General features: G+C 37.3%; 1 protein-coding gene across 1 annotated transcript in view; it reads left to right on the top strand.

Annotated features, from left to right (window-relative positions):
• The window catches only part of LRP1B (LDL receptor related protein 1B), a 631,162-nt gene that overhangs the window by 411,932 nt on the left and 200,717 nt on the right, over positions 1 to 18,513 (top strand). Inside the window, exons 12-18 of the mRNA XM_066553313.1 lie at positions 719 to 899; positions 3,694 to 3,913; positions 5,532 to 5,721; positions 10,572 to 10,694; positions 12,748 to 12,888; positions 16,106 to 16,231; positions 17,977 to 18,093. Of these exons, the coding sequence (XP_066409410.1) occupies positions 719 to 899; positions 3,694 to 3,913; positions 5,532 to 5,721; positions 10,572 to 10,694; positions 12,748 to 12,888; positions 16,106 to 16,231; positions 17,977 to 18,093 (1,098 nt within the window). The remainder of the gene's footprint in view (positions 1 to 718; positions 900 to 3,693; positions 3,914 to 5,531; positions 5,722 to 10,571; positions 10,695 to 12,747; positions 12,889 to 16,105; positions 16,232 to 17,976; positions 18,094 to 18,513) is intronic.

Genomic DNA, 18,513 nt, shown 5'->3' with positions numbered 1-18,513 from the left:
TCCTTTCCATTCTTAGCACTTTTCTCAACCTCCTTGACCACTTCAAGACCAAAGGCCACTCTCCTCTTTCAGGAACTTTCAATGTCCTCTGACATTTTCTTTTCAAAAGAATGTAGCAAAGGCACTGAGAGATGAAAAATAAAACTGGCAGTGTCCATCAGCCTGGGGAAGCTGGCTGAGCTGCTGCACTGCTCTCAGACACAGTTGTTCTGTGCTTTGGGTGATTCCCGTCAGACCAGGTGGTTGCTGGGTTAGAAATTTCATCATCTTCTTGTTTCATGTCCCAGAGAGCTCATTCTGACACTTTGCTTCCCTCTAGCTTCTTAAACCACAAGGAAAAATAATTTCCCAAAAGTGATGTTCAGATGTATCAGAGATATCGATAAAAATGTTAAAACACGTTTTGCAAGACTCCTGAGCTCATACCACATTTTTTTTTTTTTCCCCAAATAGCTTTCTCATATTTTGTCTCACAGGACATATTGTCATCTCTACACCTGTGACTGATTTACAAAATTTTGGTTTAGTTTCTTAGGTGAACAAGGTTTGGTTGGTACCAAATATCTGTAGTTTGCTTTGGGCCTTCAGTAGGTAAGGGAAAAAAACAATTTTAAAAACATGACATAGATATCACATAACAAATAGTGAACATAAATACATATAGAACATAAATAGAACATATAGAACATAAATAATACTGTTCTCTCTGTCTCAACAGATCTTGATAATGTGGAAGGCATAGCAGTGGACTGGATTGGAAATAATCTGTATTGGACCAATGATGGCCACAGGAAAACCATTGCTGTTGCCAGACTGGAAAAAGCTGCTCAGAGCAGGAAAACCTTGTTGGAGGGAGACATGTCCCACCCCAGAGGAATTGTTGTCGATCCTGTCAATGGGTATGAAGCAAATTGATTTTTCTGTAATGGTTGTCTTTGTGGCATAAATACAGGATTCAATTGGCTCAGGATGAGGTTTGTAGAGTCATGTAGTGATCTGTAATCCTTCAGGAGTCTGTAATGTATCTGTAGTTCCTGCCCAGTATTCTTGCCCTGAAGCCTTCAGAAGAATTTGTATGCCCGTCACTGTTGAATGTCTGTCCTGTTAATCTGAATGTGACTCACCTTTTTCTCAAATAAATTGAAGGAGTAATTCCTATATGAATTTTTAATATCAAGTGAATTTTAAGATGCTCCCCTGTGTTTCTCTCTCTGTAATCTCAATTTCTGGAGCCAGTTATGACCATATCCTTGCACACATTGGCTTACAAAACCAAGACAGGTACTCTTCATTACTTATAAGCTTAAATCAATTTTGGTAGGCTGCATAATAAAGAAAACCACATTATATTACTGTGGTATAATGGTCATTTACTTAAACAATCACTGAAGAATGATGTAGGTGGGTAGCTTCAGTGTGGCTGGATTGATTGCTATTTTCCTATTATAGAAAATATTTACCCTCTCAGGTTTTCCCTTTTGAGCCTGTCCTTTGAGGAGTGGAAGTGGCTGTGGAAAGGCTACAATTCATTAAGGTCAGACAGTGAGGGTATAAAATGAGACCATGAGCTATAACCACACCTGCAATTACTTTGTTAAATTTTCCAGCTCAGTAAATGCATGGCACAGGAAGCAGGGTATGAAGATGTATTGCCTGAAAAGGGCCATTATATAAAACACTTCTCTAATAAAATAGCATGTCCTTCATGATTAGACTTCTCATGGAAGCTCTTCCTGAGGGATAGCATTTATTATGGCTTTTTAATTGTGTTTCCAAAATTTTAGTCCTGATTTAACCAGTGTTGGAGCATTAACTGCATTTTGAGATACAATTAAAGCACACTGACATAAATGCCTGTCACTGTGAGCAGGTTTTAGCTTATGACAGGATAAATGGAATAAGGCCAGACAAAAAGTTAATGGGGAAAAGCTCAGTAATTGCTGTTGAGAAGTCATGTAAATATTTGTAAAATATATTTTGTCTCCCAATAAAATAAGTGCCATAGTGACCTCAGCCTCAGGGCATGTGCAGAGTTTATAATTCTGTGATTAAACCTAGTGCTGTTAGAGTCAAACATGCAATGGAGTTTGTAAGGCTTGTGGATCAAAAATAGACTGATGTTCTTTGCACATATTTACAAAAACATTAACAGAACCCAAAACAACCTTCTAGAGGGCAATTCGAGATAAATGAAAAGTCAACAAAAAAGCTGCATGTTCAGATCTGAAAAGTTGTGTAATGCATTTTTTCTTTCTTTTTATTATCCAGTTTCTCATAAATATCAAATTATGGTTATACATAAAACTACATTTGAATTTTTTTGACTAGTAGATTTGATATAATTTACACAGATGTGATAAGAAAATATTTTTTCACTTCAGTGTATCATTCAAAATTCAGTATTTAAATTTCAGGACTTTATTCTTCCAAGTACAGGCCAATTAAATGGTTAATGGGTTAGGATCACAGAGGGTATTTCAGAAACATAAATCTGGTGAAAGAAAAGGTGAGGTATATTAACAGCCATTAAAGCAGGATGAACAAATAGGATTTAAGATTGGCATGAAGTTTTTGCTTATTAATTGAAGTCCTAGGTTTGACTAAAAGTAAACATCTGCTGTCTAGCAAATGTTTTCATTTATGAAATGATGTGACTTTATGTGATACAATCTGAGATGATTCACAGACTGCTTACAGGTTTCTAAGTGTTTCTTCCCATTAACTCATTTCCTTAGGGAAAAACATGTTTTAAAAAAGTGAAAAAAGAAAAGTGGTTTCTTAGCATATTTTTTTACCCTCTGTTTTTGTGCAAGTTCAAGTTGCATATTTTAGATGGTTCAAATCACTGTTTTCAAGGGCAAATTCTGTAATAGAATATGCTATTCAGAATAATTCAATAAGGAAAGGTTTATTCTGTAGTTTCCAGTAGAGAATGGCTCATAGAATTCCTCTGAGCCAATACTTTTAGAGGAATTAATAGATTTTTAAAACTTTTTGAAAGCAATATTGGTGCCTTTCTTTCAGACTTTGTTTGGTTTTTTTAATCTATATTGCTCTACTATAAGCCATAAAACTATGCTCAAATTGCCTACTGGCTTTTTTTCCAACTAATTTTCAAAGCAACTGTTTCTAAACATTTTTGTGATGGGCAAAGTACACCTTTAACTTTTCTGAGTGATTTAGCTGCTTTCATGAAGTTCAGAGAACGTCAAGGTCACCCTTTAGCTCTAAAACCAGAGTGCAAATAATTATTGTGCTGCAACTTCTTTGATAGAATTAGGTGTAATAAAAAGGATATTTACATCACAAAGGCAACTGACCTGGCCAGAACCAGCTCACTGTAAATGTGAGGTTTTTGACAAAGTCAATACAAGTAATGGTTTTAAAAAAAACAACAGATAAAGAAACCCTATAATTCTGGTGGGAATAAATAAGGTCTTAATTCTTTCACTTTTCTTGTCTGTTGGTTCTCTGGTATTCATGTAATTTATCACAATATGAGCAAAATACCATAAGTGTCACTTCAGCAGCATCCAGTGGTCAGGGACAGTAAATAGAGTTGCAGAAACAGCAATGGAAAGAAACGTGAAAAAGTCAAAATTGCTCTGGCTTGGAGGAGCTGCTGCTGAAAGCCTGCGGTACAATTCACCTGATTAAAATGGGATGTGAATGCTCATTTCTGTAATTCCCCAGATGGATGTATTGGACAGACTGGGAGGAAGATGAAATAGATGCCAGCGTGGGGAGGATTGAGAAGGCCTGGATGGATGGCTACAGTCGGCAGGTTTTTGTCACATCAAAGATGCTCTGGCCAAATGGTTTAACTCTGGACTACCGCGCCAACGTGCTCTACTGGTGTGATGCCTATTATGATCACATTGAAAGGATCTATTTGAATGGGACTGACAGAAAGGTAAAAGAGAAATGCTGCTGGTTTGCCACAGGCATGTTCTGTCTCTGGATTTCATTGTGTTGTGTTAAAATACTCCCCAAGGATTTTAAAGTCTGCGGAACCCGCGGCGTGTCCCGGGTGAAACCATGGTGGCAATCTCGAGTGAGAGGCTGAAACACAGCTTAGGGTGTTCCTCTGGCCTAAGTGACACTAAACCTGGCTTTATTTTATTTTTTTTACCTATTTTTCTCATGTGGCAATGAGTTATATTTGTATTGAGCCATGAATCTGCAAAGAGCTTTTCAGTAGAAAAACCCTTTTTTTTTTGGTTTTGCCAGAGAGAGGTTTTTCCTTGAACTTTGCTGGATGGGTTTTTCTGAGTCTCTGTACCCCTTCTGAGCATTTGTGGTAATATTCAGAGGGGCAGCACTCAGCAAATACTGTTAGAGATAGAGAGAGATTGCTTTAGTTGTTACTTATGCCTTTACTAGCTGGATACAAGTCTGTGCAGTCATTCTGTGTGGGTTTGTAGAAGCAACAAGCATAGAATAAGACACTCTGACAATGGTTAAGGCTCAGACTGGAGTCTGATAATTTGGGGAAGTTTTACCATCTGCTTCATAAAATTAGTGACTGGTGAATAATAAGAAACACATGTCTACAGGTTTTGTTTTGAAGTGTGTCACAGAATGGTTCTTTTTTTTTTTTTAAAGTGAGTTCTCAATAATCCTGAGATGTAACAAAAAATGCTTAATTACTTGAATTTATGTAGCTGAAAATAACTATAAGATACTAGTTTTTGATGTTTAATCACTTGTATTGAATTATAGGTTATTTTGGTCAAAATTTACCTGCATCAGTCACATCTATAATTCTTTAATACAGTAAAGATTTTAGGGGACAGGGAGGTCCTTAGTTCCACTAATAGCGGTCAGATTATTGACTGATTGATGAATTTGGATCAAAAGTAGTTCAGAGATGAGGAGCTTTGACTATAAGATTTCAAGCCCAATGAGAAAATTTAAAGGGTAAAAGGGGGTGATGTTTGTCAATCACCTCAGAAGAGTATTTTAGTTGTCCTTGTCTCCCTGTTCTCTTGGGTTTATGTCTAGAAATAGACAAGGTAGGGCATGTGAGGAGCTGCTTCCTTCTCTCTAGAGGCAAGGTAGAAAAAAGGCTCTTGATTCAAGCAAGGATCCTGGCCAGAAAAATGAGACCAATGACTCCAAACTGAATCTGCTGGGATAAAATCACAGGATCATAGAATTGTTTGTGTTGGAAAAGTCCTTGAGATCTTCAAGTCCAACCCTTAACCCAGCACTGCCAAATTCACCAATAACCATGATCCAAACCCCACTTCTAGGTCTTTCAGATCCTTCCAGGGTTAGAGACTGCACCACTTCCTGTGTTCTCTGATGGGGGCCACATAACATGCATTTCTATGAATTTTTTATTTCAAGTTAGATATTGGTTTTGCTGCACAGAAGGGCTTTGCACTCTTTATTTCATTTTATTGCAGTAGGTCGTTATGTTTGGGACAGTAATGATCTCAGTTTTCCTATTTCTTGTTTTACCATCTCTAAAAAATTAAAGATTCTTTTAACCTTGCTGATGCTCACCTACCACTAATTAATTGCAGGTAGTCTACAGTGGAAAAGATTTGAATCATCCTTTTGGGCTGTCACACCATGGAAATTATATATACTGGACAGATTACATGAATGGGTCAATTTTCCAGTTGGATCTGGTAACAAGGAATGTGACACTGTTGAGAAGTGAGAGGCCACCTTTGTTTGGGCTCCAGATTTATGATCCACGCAAACAGCAAGGTACTTACACAGTTTCTCCAGAGTTTTGTTATTAAAGGACATTTTCCCTTAGAGTTTCCAAGCATTTTGAGGTGACTAGATGAACAAAAATAGAAAAACAAATACGGATTGTGGCACGAGAAATTTACTCTCCTGAGTTTCAGTCCATTGAAGTAGAAATTGATTTTCTCATAAATACTAAAAAGTGAATCAGAGCATTATTCCTGTCTGAATTCCTTCTGTGCATTCACTCTGCCTTTATTGCCCTTTTTTTCCTTGTGTGACCAAGAGATGCTGTGCAAGTATCAATTACAGAGGGAAACATATCTGCATTGGCTCATAGATATAAAATATATGACTACATTTATCTTTTCTTAAATAAGATCATAGATCCTGCCTGCATTTTTTTTTTCTTTTTAATTTGCTCCCCCATCTTGGTCTACAATCAACACTGCTGCACAGGATAAAAGTTATTTGAGAGTAGTGGAAAAATCCATAGTTGTTGCTACTTGTATCAGTAGAGAAATGAGATAAAAGCCATAGGTTTGCATGGATGGAATTTAGAAAATACAATTGCTACTCTACAGGTAAAGATAAAAATGTGTTTTACTGAAGGAAACTTTGAATTCCATTTACTACACGCAAAGTTCCTATGAGTTGTTGAGTATTTATTTGCTTGCTTTACTTAAAGCATATTTCTAATTACCAGATAGTTTGGTCTGCTACCAAACATAAAAATGAGCATCAGGAATTAATATAGATAAAATACTGTTTAAAAGATTTTTTTTTTACTGTCTAAATTTTCTTTTTTCTGGTACTGCAGCATCTAAATTTCCTTTCCTTTAACCAAGCTGGTCTGTGTAGCACTGTGCTAAGTCAGGGTTGCTGCACCAGTGTTCCTCTTACCACAGCTGCTTTTCGGGGACTCTCTCTGACATTCAAAGTCATGTAAAAGTATAGTTTGTTTGGGGTTTTTCTTATATTTAGTGTGGGGTTTGTTTGGTTGGTGTTTTTAAGGCAAAATCTGGGCCCTAATCTACCCTCAAGGTGGCCAAATTTCAGAATGCCATGCCTGCTAATAGAAAATGCAGTTTTTGCTTTCAATATGACTGCTGCTTTATTTGATACTCAGAAAATTCCTTTATTTTTCAGAAAAAAGGGACATTTGATGCAGTTGCTGTTGGCTTCCAAATAAGCTGACACCAGAGAGAGAAAGTATTGCCTCTTAGACAGATTTGCTGAATGAGCTAAAGTCTTAAGGGAGGGAATTTGGCTTGTTAATATATTCTTTGTTTGAAATTGTAATTGGAATTTTGTAAGCTAACTGCAGCCTTTAGGAACTTCCCTTTTTGTCATGCTCAGTGAGGTTGATCTTGCCATTGCTCCCTCCCAAAGGAGCATAAAAATTTCTTTTAAAGAAACTATTTGTGCATGTGTGCATGTTTTCCTTGTAGAAGAGCAGGCTCAAGGCTGAATTGTTGAACAGAGAAAACCACAGAAAACCACTTTATGAAGCGGTGTATATTAAAGATATAGCATGCTGTAACATGCACATGCCTCAGAAACTTTTGGCTGTGATCATTTGAGGGGACTGCTTTGATGCTGCTGGTCTCGTCACACAAGCAGGAACTGTCATTTCATTTGGGCACAGTTAAATTCAGACTGGCATTTTTTAGGGGGCCTTTTCCAGGATACTGTTCCAATCCTGCTTTGCTTTGTGCTTTGGGTAGGGACATGAAGCTTTTGGGATCTCCTCAAGGAAAGGTGTTTTTCATTGTCTCCCTCTCATGAGGCATGATCCCCTTGAGGAGGAATTTTTTTGGTTTGTTCATTTGTTTTTCACTTACTTTCAGAGGTTAGAATTTACCTTACTTTCTTAGGCTGAGTCTTTGGATCTCTGTGCATCACAAAATATGGGAGGGTGAGGCACTGTAATGATAGGAGTTGCATTTACACTCAGCACATGACCCTGCAGGTATTTCCACTGCTTTGAAAGGCTGGATTGCAACTTCCATGTAAATAACTCTGGATTAAGTGCATTTACAGCAGTTAAAGTAATCTCTTTGGAAATCAGCTAATGTTGTAACTCCTCAGATTGCAAAGAAGAGCTGGAGCACCAGGCTGCTGCTCCTCATGTGTGGAGGGTCATCCTAACAGTGGGCTTGCCCAATTTAACAGTACTTGAGGTTAGGTTCATGAGAAGCTACAAATGCAATAAATACTTCAGTGTATCTCTTAAATGAAAAGATTAAACACATGTGCGTGGTGTCCATTTTTTTTTTTTTTTTTCTGAGAACGATGACTGAAATGCAATTACATTGCTGTAATTGGTTTAGCTCTGGACTAATTTTTTAGCTAATTAAAATGGATTTGGCCTAATTTATTCACATGCAATCAACAGGGCAACAACTGTTTTAAAAGCTGTCAAAACATGAAAAATATGGTAATAGCTTAGAAAGTATTTTAAAGATTGGGACTAGTTTAAGAACAGCCATATAAAATAGCTGTTAGGAATTGTAGTTGAGGAAATTTAATTCCCCAAATACTTGATGGCTTTACAGGTTCTACAGCTTGTTCAATAAAGAGGCTTAACCTACTTGAACTGTTTTTTGGGAGACATTTAAGCCTAGGAGTCTCTTCAGCAAGACTGATGGGACTGAAGGTCTCATTGTACCTTCAGGTTGAAGGCTGCACTTTATAAACCTTTTTATCTTGGATCTTTTTGCTTTAACTCTTGGTACTTCTATTTTCCTTGTCATCATCCCCTCTTTTATCACTTTACCTAGCACATAACCCACTGTGCAGGAGTTTGTCATCCCAATTATGAGGTTAAGTAGGAACTTTTCATCTTCAAGATGGACCATTTGACTTTGATCTACTGATTTAATTTTTATATATTTATTTTCAGCTTCCATTGGGCTTCAGAATCATCATGTGTTTCTATATTTGGCTGAAATAGTCTTTTATTGTGTAGGTTTATTCTGTTTTAGTGAAGTGACAAACTCATGTACATGCTTTAATTAAATCACTGCAAATGTTTTGACTTGGGCCATGTTATTTCAGAGTCACTTTTGAAGATTGTATTTTGGTTTGTTTATTTTGGCAGCTTCTGAGAACTTTTTAAATCTTTGTATTACTGACATCCTTTGATTTGTACAGTGATGGCCCTGTAAAGATGGAGAGACTTTCAAGGCTACTTTTTCTGAGGCTTTCTTTCACCTGAGGTTTTCCGAAATTTAGACTCAAATACATTTCTTAGGGTTTTGTTTTTGTTTTTGTTTTTTTTGTTTTGTTTTGTTTGTTTTGTTCATAATATTTCAGTTTTAGTGACCACAGCTGTAACAGCTGATTTTTTTAGTCATTTGATCATAGTCTCAGACCTGAAGTCAGGATCTAATAATGTGTATTAAGTGTCCAGTCTAAGCTCTTTCTAAAATTGTGATCAAGCCCTCAGACTTCTCAGAGAATTCCCATTTTCCCTGGTTGTAGAGCTGTGTTCTTGTCATTTCACTCACACCCTGTCCACTGAAAGTACAAGCACCACAATATTTCACATTATTCTCCATTAATCATTTTGCACAATTTTATTTAAAAGTTCACTGGGTCTTTAATGGACTGCTGACACATTTTCTTCTAAGAAATGTTGTGTACGGTGGATCAGAAAAAATATAGAAAAAGATTATTAAACATTGCTCAATACTGTAAGACATATTAAGGTGCATCTTAAAATATAAAAATTTTCAAAATCTTAAATTATTTGTTCATTGATTGATATTCATTTGATAATTTAAAGAGATTTTCCTGCACCTGCAGGACTGGCTCTGATGGGACATTTTCATATCCATGTTCATAGCTCCATGAGAACCTAATTTTTTATTTTCTATGAAAAGTGAAGTGAGGAGCTTTGATGAGAGGAAATTGTATGGAGTCTGGTTTAGGCCAGCAAGCTGATAAATGTTTTCTACACCTTTAAAAGGAGGAACTGCTTTTTACTAGCACAGAAAGATGAAAAAAAAGGAAAAAAGTTTTCATTTAAAGGTTCAGCAGACATGAAGTTTTGTATCTTGCTTGGTCATAAGCACTTCTCACCAGCACCTGAAATCAGCAGAGCTTTGCTCATGGGAAGCTGAGTGTCCCCAGCAGTGCAGATCTAAGCAGAGGTCATGGCCAAAGTGACACAAACAGAAATTGGGACATTTCTGGGCTCTCAGTGACTGAAGTCTGGCTGCCTCAGGAATGAGGAGGTGAGGGTGGATGGTAAAACACCTGACAGCTGTCAGTGTTTTCATGGGAACAGCTTGGGGAAGGAACAATAACACGGAAAAGCAAAGCACAGCAATGGCAGATGTGCTCAGAAAAGAGTAATGGAATATTTGCCTGTGTTCTATCTGCCATAAATCTCCTTATCCTTTTGTTTTCTCTCTTTTTTTTCCCCTAATCTATAGTTGTAGCCACTTTGTTTTAACGTGTACAGATGCCAATTAACTTCAGAACATTCCTTTATCTGCCGTTTGATTCCTTGAAGCCACTGTGTGCATGTAGCTGTGCCAAATATTTTGCAGTATTTGTTCCTTTCATAAAACAGGCAGACAAAATGCTGTGAACTGATGGTGCAGTTTTTTGTGGTGGTATTATTACTATTATTATTATTATTCTTATTGAGTATTGCAACCTGTAACTAATTATGTTTAAATATCATAACTTACAGTAACCAAAATATGTGAGAGTAATGTGCTCCTAACGCAAGAGGAAAGTAATTGCTAAAAATTCTTCATTTGTTTCTTTTCCTAAAGAAAAAAAAAAGGCAACTAAAAACCCCATTGTTTAGTCCTAGCATGGCTCTTAAAGTTGCTTTTTATTTCTTTTCCCAGGTGATAATGCCTGTCGTGTTAATAATGGAGGCTGCAGCACTCTTTGTTTGGCCATTCCTGGAGGCAGAGTTTGTGCCTGTGCTGATAATCAGCTTTTGGAGGAAAACAGTACAACCTGCATGAGTAAGATTCTTACAGAATATCTGAGTTGATGCTGCTGTTAAGGGATCAAGTCAGACATGAAAATAAAACCTGAAAGTGTGGCCTCCTAGGAGGTCTAGAAGACAAAGAAATATCACTTGAATAAATATTCTAGTTTACAGTTTACAGAATATAAAAGATTTTCAAAGAAAACAGAATATTAAGTACACTATTTAAGGATAAAATGCATTGGAAAATATTTCAGCATATCTGATATTATAAAACACTTAAATAGTTCACTGAAATATTTAAAAAATATCAGAAATGGGTCCATACAATTATTAAATTTGATACATATGAACAGTTTTCAGATTATTCTACTAATTATCTTAAACAGAAATCTGACATTGAAATGTTCATGATGAAACTGTTCATAAAGCACATCAAGCAGATCTATTTATGTATGATAGAGTCTTACACAGACTGTACAAATATTTCTGTCTTTCATCTTTTCTTTATATATCTTCATTGCAACAATGATAAAAGTTATTCTAATAAAAGGTGGGGATTTCAATTAAAATAATAAATTGCCAGATACTACAGATATCTCTTCTTTAAAATGTTTACACTTGTTGTTTGTAACTTTCTAAAAATTTTCTCTTTTTTTTTTTTTAAAGTCTCATTGATGTATCTCTTGACATTAATTGTAACATTTTACATAAGTCTCCAGTAATAAGCTTAGTAGAGATGGGTAAAGCATAAAGATTATTTCATAACATGATGAACATTATGGAGCCTGCAATGACCAGGCAGAGCCATCACTTTTCTTAAAAAAAAAAAGAAACTCTTTTTCTTTTTAGTAGAAGTAACTGGAATGGGGACTCTACACTGGTAAGATGGAATGTAGGCATTAGGAAGAGAAGTTAGAGACTTTGAGATTGGAATGAGGCAGGTTTCCTGGATTTTTCCCAACACACATCACTGTGTGTGTGTGTGCTCTTTCCAAGGATTCTGGTATTCCTCAGAGGGTCCTGGACTCATGTGTGCCATTTACACATGAAGCATTCTGAACCTGATGTTGAGGAGTACAGCTGCCTGGATTTATTAATAAGCTTCTAGCTTGCTACTTAACTCTACCCCAGCAAAATTTTATCCTTTCTTCTCTGCCGAGTCTGTACCACTGCATAATGCAGGTGTTTGAGTTGTTGCTTGGATACAAGAATCAGCTTTTTAGTAATCATTTCCTATCTTTAAAGTGCACCAGAATTTGGCCAATGTCTGTCAGAATATTTCCTGCTTGCTGTTGATGAGGTATTGCAGTATTTAAACTGGTGTTTTACACTGTAATCGATTGTACACCAATTCAAAAAACCAGTTTGAATGCCATTCTGTCCAGAGTTTTTCTGTTTATTAAAAGTTCATTCCTTCATCCACACGCTCGGATATGTGTGTCACTACAGGCTTCAGGTGGAATTACCTCAGATGTGCTGAGTTTAGATAAAAGTGCTCTGATGTGCAAGAACAAGAATTGATATTTCCCTCAGTTTAGGAAGGACATTGAGACGCTTGAGCACATCCAGAGAAGGCAACAAGGCTGGATGGGGCTGGGAACACAAACCCTGTGAGGAATGACTGAGGGAGCTGGGGGTGTTTAGCCTGGAGAAAAGGAGACTCAGAGGTGACCTTACCACTCTCTACAACTCCCTGAAAGATGGCTGTGGTCAGGTGGGGTTGGGCTCTCTCTGCAGGCAGCACTGACAGAATCAGAAGACACAGTCTCAAGCTGCTTCAAGGAAGATAAAGGCTGGATATTAGGAAAAAGTTTTTTATGTAAAGAGTGATGAAGTTCTGCAATGGCCTGCCTGGGGAGGTGGTGGGGTCACCATCCCTGGGGGTGTTTAACAAAGCCTGGATGTGGCACTGGGTGCCAGGGTTCAGTTGAGGTGTTGGGGCTGGGTTGGACTCGATGATCTTGAAGGTCTCTTCCAACCCAGTGATTCTGTGAGTTCTGTGATATGCATTTATGTAGGGGCAGTATTGCATTCTGGCTGTACCAAGCAGATAAAGAGGTGTTGTTGTTGGATGTTTTCCCCAGTTAAAGAGGGAGAAGTGCTGCCCCAGCTGTGCAAGGCAGAGCAGTTCCAGTGCAGCAACAAGCGCTGCATCCAGGAGCGCTGGCGCTGCGACGGCGACGACGACTGCCTGGACGGCAGCGACGAGCACGCGGAGATCTGCTGTACGTAGGCACTTCCCTTTTACCCCACAGCCCATGCTCAGCTTCAAGGATTGCAAACCAAACCATGCAGCCAAACTAAAGCAATCACCCTGCAGCCATTCCTGCAAATCTTTTGTTTCCTTCTTTTCCTGCGTGCAGGAATGGCAGCCCTTTCAAATCTCGCTGGTGCACTCATTGCAAAGCACAGTGCCAGACCAGTCATCTTTTGGGGTTGGCATTGTCATTCCTGATTCTTTAAATATTGGTGATTTTTGCTTTGTTTTCCACCATTTCTTACATGGGTCACAGTATAACATCCTATGGGAGGGGATGGAAAAAGGGAGCCAGGCTCTTCTTGGTAATGTCACTAGGACAAGAGGTAATGGGCACAAACTGAAAAGCATTAATTTTATCTAGACATCTGAAAGATAACAGTTTTTAACTGGACACTGGAATAGATTGCCGAGACTGGTTGTGGAATTTCTGTCTGTGGAGTTGCTTGAAATTTCTATGGACCTGGTCCTGATAAACCTGTTCTATCTGGCCCCGCTCAAGTAGGGGAATACACCAGGGGATTTTACAGGTCCTGTCCAACCATGAAAATTTCTGAGAATGTATAATGCATTTCTTAAAAAAAAATCCAAAACTCCTCAGGAAAAAAAGGAAAAAACCAAAAAACAAACAAAACCAAAACCCCCACAAGTATTCAAACCAAAAAAGTAAACAAATCACCTCCTCCGCAAAACTCCTCCAAGAAAACCAAACCAGCAACAAAACCAAAACTCAGATCCCTACATGACTTGGAGTATTAATGTACGTTGTCTTTAAAGTTACGGTTTTACAAGAGATATATTTTTTAGCTGTAGAGCAGTTCTACTGTTGAAATGAAAAATAATAGAAAACATACCAATTATGTCCCTGTCATTTCTGGATGATTCTTAAGTAGCCTGCTTTCAAATTAGTGTCGCAGCACTGAGAATCCTCTTCCTTACTCTGTTTGTCACAAAGCTTTCTATTTCTGTCCTTAGATCATTTCTCTAAACCAAATCTCTTTTACTGAAATGAAAGTACAATACTTCTCCCAATCAGTTGTAGACATGAACACTCTTCTGCTCTGCAGTATCGTTGAGTCTGAAAACCCTTTTCGGTCTCTCTTTCTTATCTCTTTGAGACCAAACACTCTAAACTATTCTGGGGTTTGGTTAGTTTTTTGTTGTTGTGCTTTGTTGGTTTGTTTGTTTTTGTTTGTTTTTTTTTTCCTAGTGGATCATGGCAGGTTTTTTTTAGACTTCATTGCTCTTTTCTGAAGTGATTTTAGGGGTTGGATATCCAAAACTGGACATGCGTATTTCTGCTGAGGCCTTTGTGAAGCTGGCTGACAGAATGTGTTTGTGAAGGGTGATTGTTTATTCACCCTTGGGTAAATCTTGCCTGCTTCACACGGGCTGATTCTGCTGATAAAACTGATCTTGTGATCCTCTGTAATGCCCAGACCTTTTGCCATATGGCTGTTAGATGGCCAGTTTTGGATTTGTTCTGTTTCATTGTTTTGTTTTTTTTTCCTCAGCATTTATGTATTTTGGTAGGTCCATGTGGTAGCCATTGCTGATTTCAGTAATATTTCAAAAAATATTTTCCTAGTTCTGACTTGTAGAGGTTGATCTCATTTTGTTTTGAAACCAGCATTTCCTGCACTTAAATTAAGGAGCTCAGCTAATAAAGAGAGTGAGAAAGAAAATCTTTCAGCAGATTTGACTTGATTGTCTTTTAAATTAGTGTGAGGAAGACCAGTTCATTGATCAAAGCTTGCAATTCTCTGAGGATTTATACAAATATAAATGAAATAATAACCTGAACGTGATCTATAGTTTACATGGCCAGTGTGATAACATTGATCCCTTCTCAGCAGATGCCATAGTAACCCAATAGTTCTTTATGAGTTTGAAATATTTGCAATTATGAGTAGAATACAAGTTACTAAATATATATGAGCAAAAGCTTAGTGACCATTTAAAGCAGTACCTATGTCAAGTATTAAAATCAAATTTAAAAAAGAAAATAATTCTTCAACTTGTGATTTTATTACTTGGGTGCTCCCAGTTTTTTTCTCCAGTCACATGGCAAACTTTGGAAGTAGGAGATTTGGGACACCTTTCTGCTGAGGTTATTAATTAATCTCTGCTTCCTGTGCTTCTGCACCCTGCACACAGAGCAGGGTTCGTGTGCTATTGATATCACCCTCGCTCTGTGTCGTCTTCAATTGCAAGAATAGGCAGAAAGGTCAAAGATAAAAGCTACTGAAATGTCAAGGATAAGCCTGCTAGACATCCTTTCATTTTAAATACCCTTTGTTTCCAGATGTATGTTAAACTTTAAAAAAGAGCCTGTGGATGGCTGAGTAGGTGAAAAATAGCTGGAGATTATTTTTAACCCAGCCTTTGGAATGGTGTGCAGTTTACTGTTCTTGTCTAGATGAGCAAGATCTGCTAATAATAGATGTTATTAGCATGAAAGAAACAGAACATAAACACTTACTACAGTTGCAAGAGCAGGCCAATAGTATTTACATAAATCCTGTGCATTCAGCTTCATCCTTTCCTTGAGAATTGGTAGCCAGCAAAAACATGTTTGAGAGATACCTTGTTCACTCCTGAATACCAGATTTTTTTTTTCTGTTAGTTTTACACTGTGTTGCATATTTCACTTTTTGACACCTACAATTTCATGGTGAGTAAACAGCAGATCTATATGTGGCCATTGACAGTAATGTGCCTCATTTTAGAAGCATTTTATGACCTGCCCAAATCCCTGCTCACTGTGGTATCATATTTTGGATCTGCACTTAGCAGCTTGCAGCTGTTCCCTTTGGTGTTTTCCTTTGTTTATATGCATTTTAGTTTGCAAACCTCATCATACTGCCCAAAGGTGATTCAGAACGTGTTTCTTTAAGGAAACAACTCCATAAAATGCTGCTACCTTTTATCACCTAATAGAAGAGGATCCCCATATTGGCATCTTTATTAGATACTATTTAGTTTATGATTGAAGCACTGCAATGTTTGTAATTGGCTGGTTTGCTGAACAATCTTTATGTCATGGTAGTTATACATACAAGATAACCACACTAACTGCATCACTGGGAACAGCATTGAATGTGTTCTTTTCACAGATTTCACAGCTGTTTTTCTCAGGTTATCTTCTTAGGGGGAAAAAAACTCCTCTCTTTTTTCCTCCACAGTCAATCACAGCTGTCCTGATGATCAGTTTAAGTGCCAGAATAATCGCTGCATTCCCAAGAGGTGGCTTTGTGATGGAGCTAATGATTGTGGTAATAACGAAGACGAATCAAATAAAACTTGTGCAGGTAAAAATTTTACTTGGTTGTGCAAACAGATTCTCTAACTTCAGTTCCATGAATAGTTCAGGACTGATTTGAACTGAACTGAACCAAGCTGCTACTTTTAATCTGATTATTGACATTTTAAATGAATTCAGATTTTGATGCCACCAAGGCTGGAATGCAAATTATATTTTACTTAATCCATATGCTTTGCTGTGCTTTCCAAAGTTATTCAGCTCTTAATCTCTCCATATGGGTTGACTGTCAAAGCAATGCTCAGGTACAAACTCTGAGGTACAAATCTTTTTTGGCAGTTAGAACTTTTTTTAATAACGTTCTGTGATGGGTGCCACATCACCAGTAAATTTTATTTAATGGTGATTTAGTTTATGCATAATTAGTTATTCAGTTTCCACTCAGTGCCTTCAAATTCTTTTCATTTCTGAGTTATTAACTGGTGAGTGGGTTTTTAAGCAAATAGCAAGATGAAGATTGTTTACTGATTCCACTCTAGTAAATAATGTAATTCCCAAATCTATCCCTTGCTTGTGTGGAAGTGATGTTTACTGCTTGTTGTCAGAGTACTCTAAACAAGCATTAAATCTCAAATACGCAACATGCTATCCATCAATAAGCTGATGAGTGTTTTGAACTGAAGTGCAGTGCAAGACAACACACATTGTGTATTAAAATATTCCCTGTTGCCTTACTGCCTTGATATTCTTTGATATCCAACTGTTTGTTTGTAGGGTGAGAGTCTAATTTGAAGACCATGTTTTTAACCCTGTGTCAGTTGGCAATGGATCAAATTTTGTATTCTTGTTTTTCCATTTATTCCTGCAGTGGCAAACACAGTTAATGTTTAAAAACTACTTTGAAATATTTTAAGCTTAGATTCCTCTTTTGTGTTTTGGGCTACTTCTCCAAACAAAAAGGAAAATGGTAGTTGAAAATAATAAATGAAGAAATATTATTTCGGTCACTGGGGTCTTTGACATATCAGCCGTTTTTTTAAAGTGTAGAATAACATGCAGGTGAATTCTAAAAGTTTAAATTTGGAATCAAAATCTGTGTTGCTATCTCTGCCGTTTTTATGGGTTAAAATTTTAAATAAACAAAATTATATGTAATGACAGTTTTCTAAGTTAGATTTTTAGTGACATTTTAGTATTCATCAGCATTCAAAGTAATTTCTGTAGCTACATAGCACAAATTCTTTAAGTGATCCTTATTTCTTCAGGAGAAAGACATGCACTGATTCCTTTAATGGATGATTGCAGTTAAGTGTTTACAAAGGAAAGGATTCTAAGAGCAGTGAGGCCAGGCACATCACACACAGGCTAATTCCCATTTTCCTGTGTAAATACAAAATTCACAAGATCCTTGTTCATGGTGTGGAATACAGGTTGTCAATATTCCAACTGGTGGGCATTTTTATGCCCTGATTTTTATTTACTTCAAGCATTAGTGCATATTAATTTTTTTCTTACCACCTAGCTATGCACAGTTACATCTAGAATTTCATGTTATTTTACAAGGAAGAGACACCTAATAATCCCACACAGCAGAGGTAGAACAGAGCCCTGCAGATGACCCCAGTTTTCTCTGAAATCAAAGGAGGTGAATGACGTTTAGTCAGAGCAGGGGAAAGGTGCAGCAGGCCAGGAGGTGCCCTCCAGCCCTGCAGCTTCTAAAATCAGGCACCCACCAAGAGACCCAATGGATCTAGTCCATTTCCCTTGTATTTTTGGAGTGCTTTGTCTTGACAGCAAGAACTTGTCAGGTTAATCAGTTTTCCTGTGGGAATGGACGGTGTATTCCAACGTCGTGGCTGTGTGACAGGGAGGATGACTGTGGAGATGGAACTGATGAAATGACATCCTGTGGTAAGTGCATTTTCTTTTGGGGGGGGAAAGGAAAATTCTTCTGTAACATATAAAACATATAGGGATCTTTTGTCCAATGAAATGATAATGCTGTTTCTGAAATGGCAAATAGAGTTTGTTTGGCTGATAAATAAACCCAAAGCAAATGCAGCATTTTCTATTTAATGAGTTTTTAACTACAATACCAAATATGCAGATCAATCAAGACTTTTTTAATTTACAGCCCATTATCAAATGCTGTCACCCTCAAAAATTATTCTTTATCTCTGCCACATACCTCTCCAATGGGCCCTCTCAGCATATTCTAGATGTCAATAAAATCAGGCTGTTTCAAACCTCAACAGAAGTATATTTGATCTTGTATTTTTCAGTAAAAAAAAAAATAAAAAATCTTGGTTCTATCATGAGAGAGTATCAGCA

The sequence above is a fragment of the Molothrus aeneus genome, chromosome 7 (assembly GCF_037042795.1).
Source record: "Molothrus aeneus isolate 106 chromosome 7, BPBGC_Maene_1.0, whole genome shotgun sequence".
NCBI classification, from domain to species: domain Eukaryota; kingdom Metazoa; phylum Chordata; class Aves; order Passeriformes; family Icteridae; genus Molothrus; species Molothrus aeneus.
Note: the sequence above shows the minus strand (reverse complement) of the source record. Positions and strands in the feature narration are given on the sequence as shown.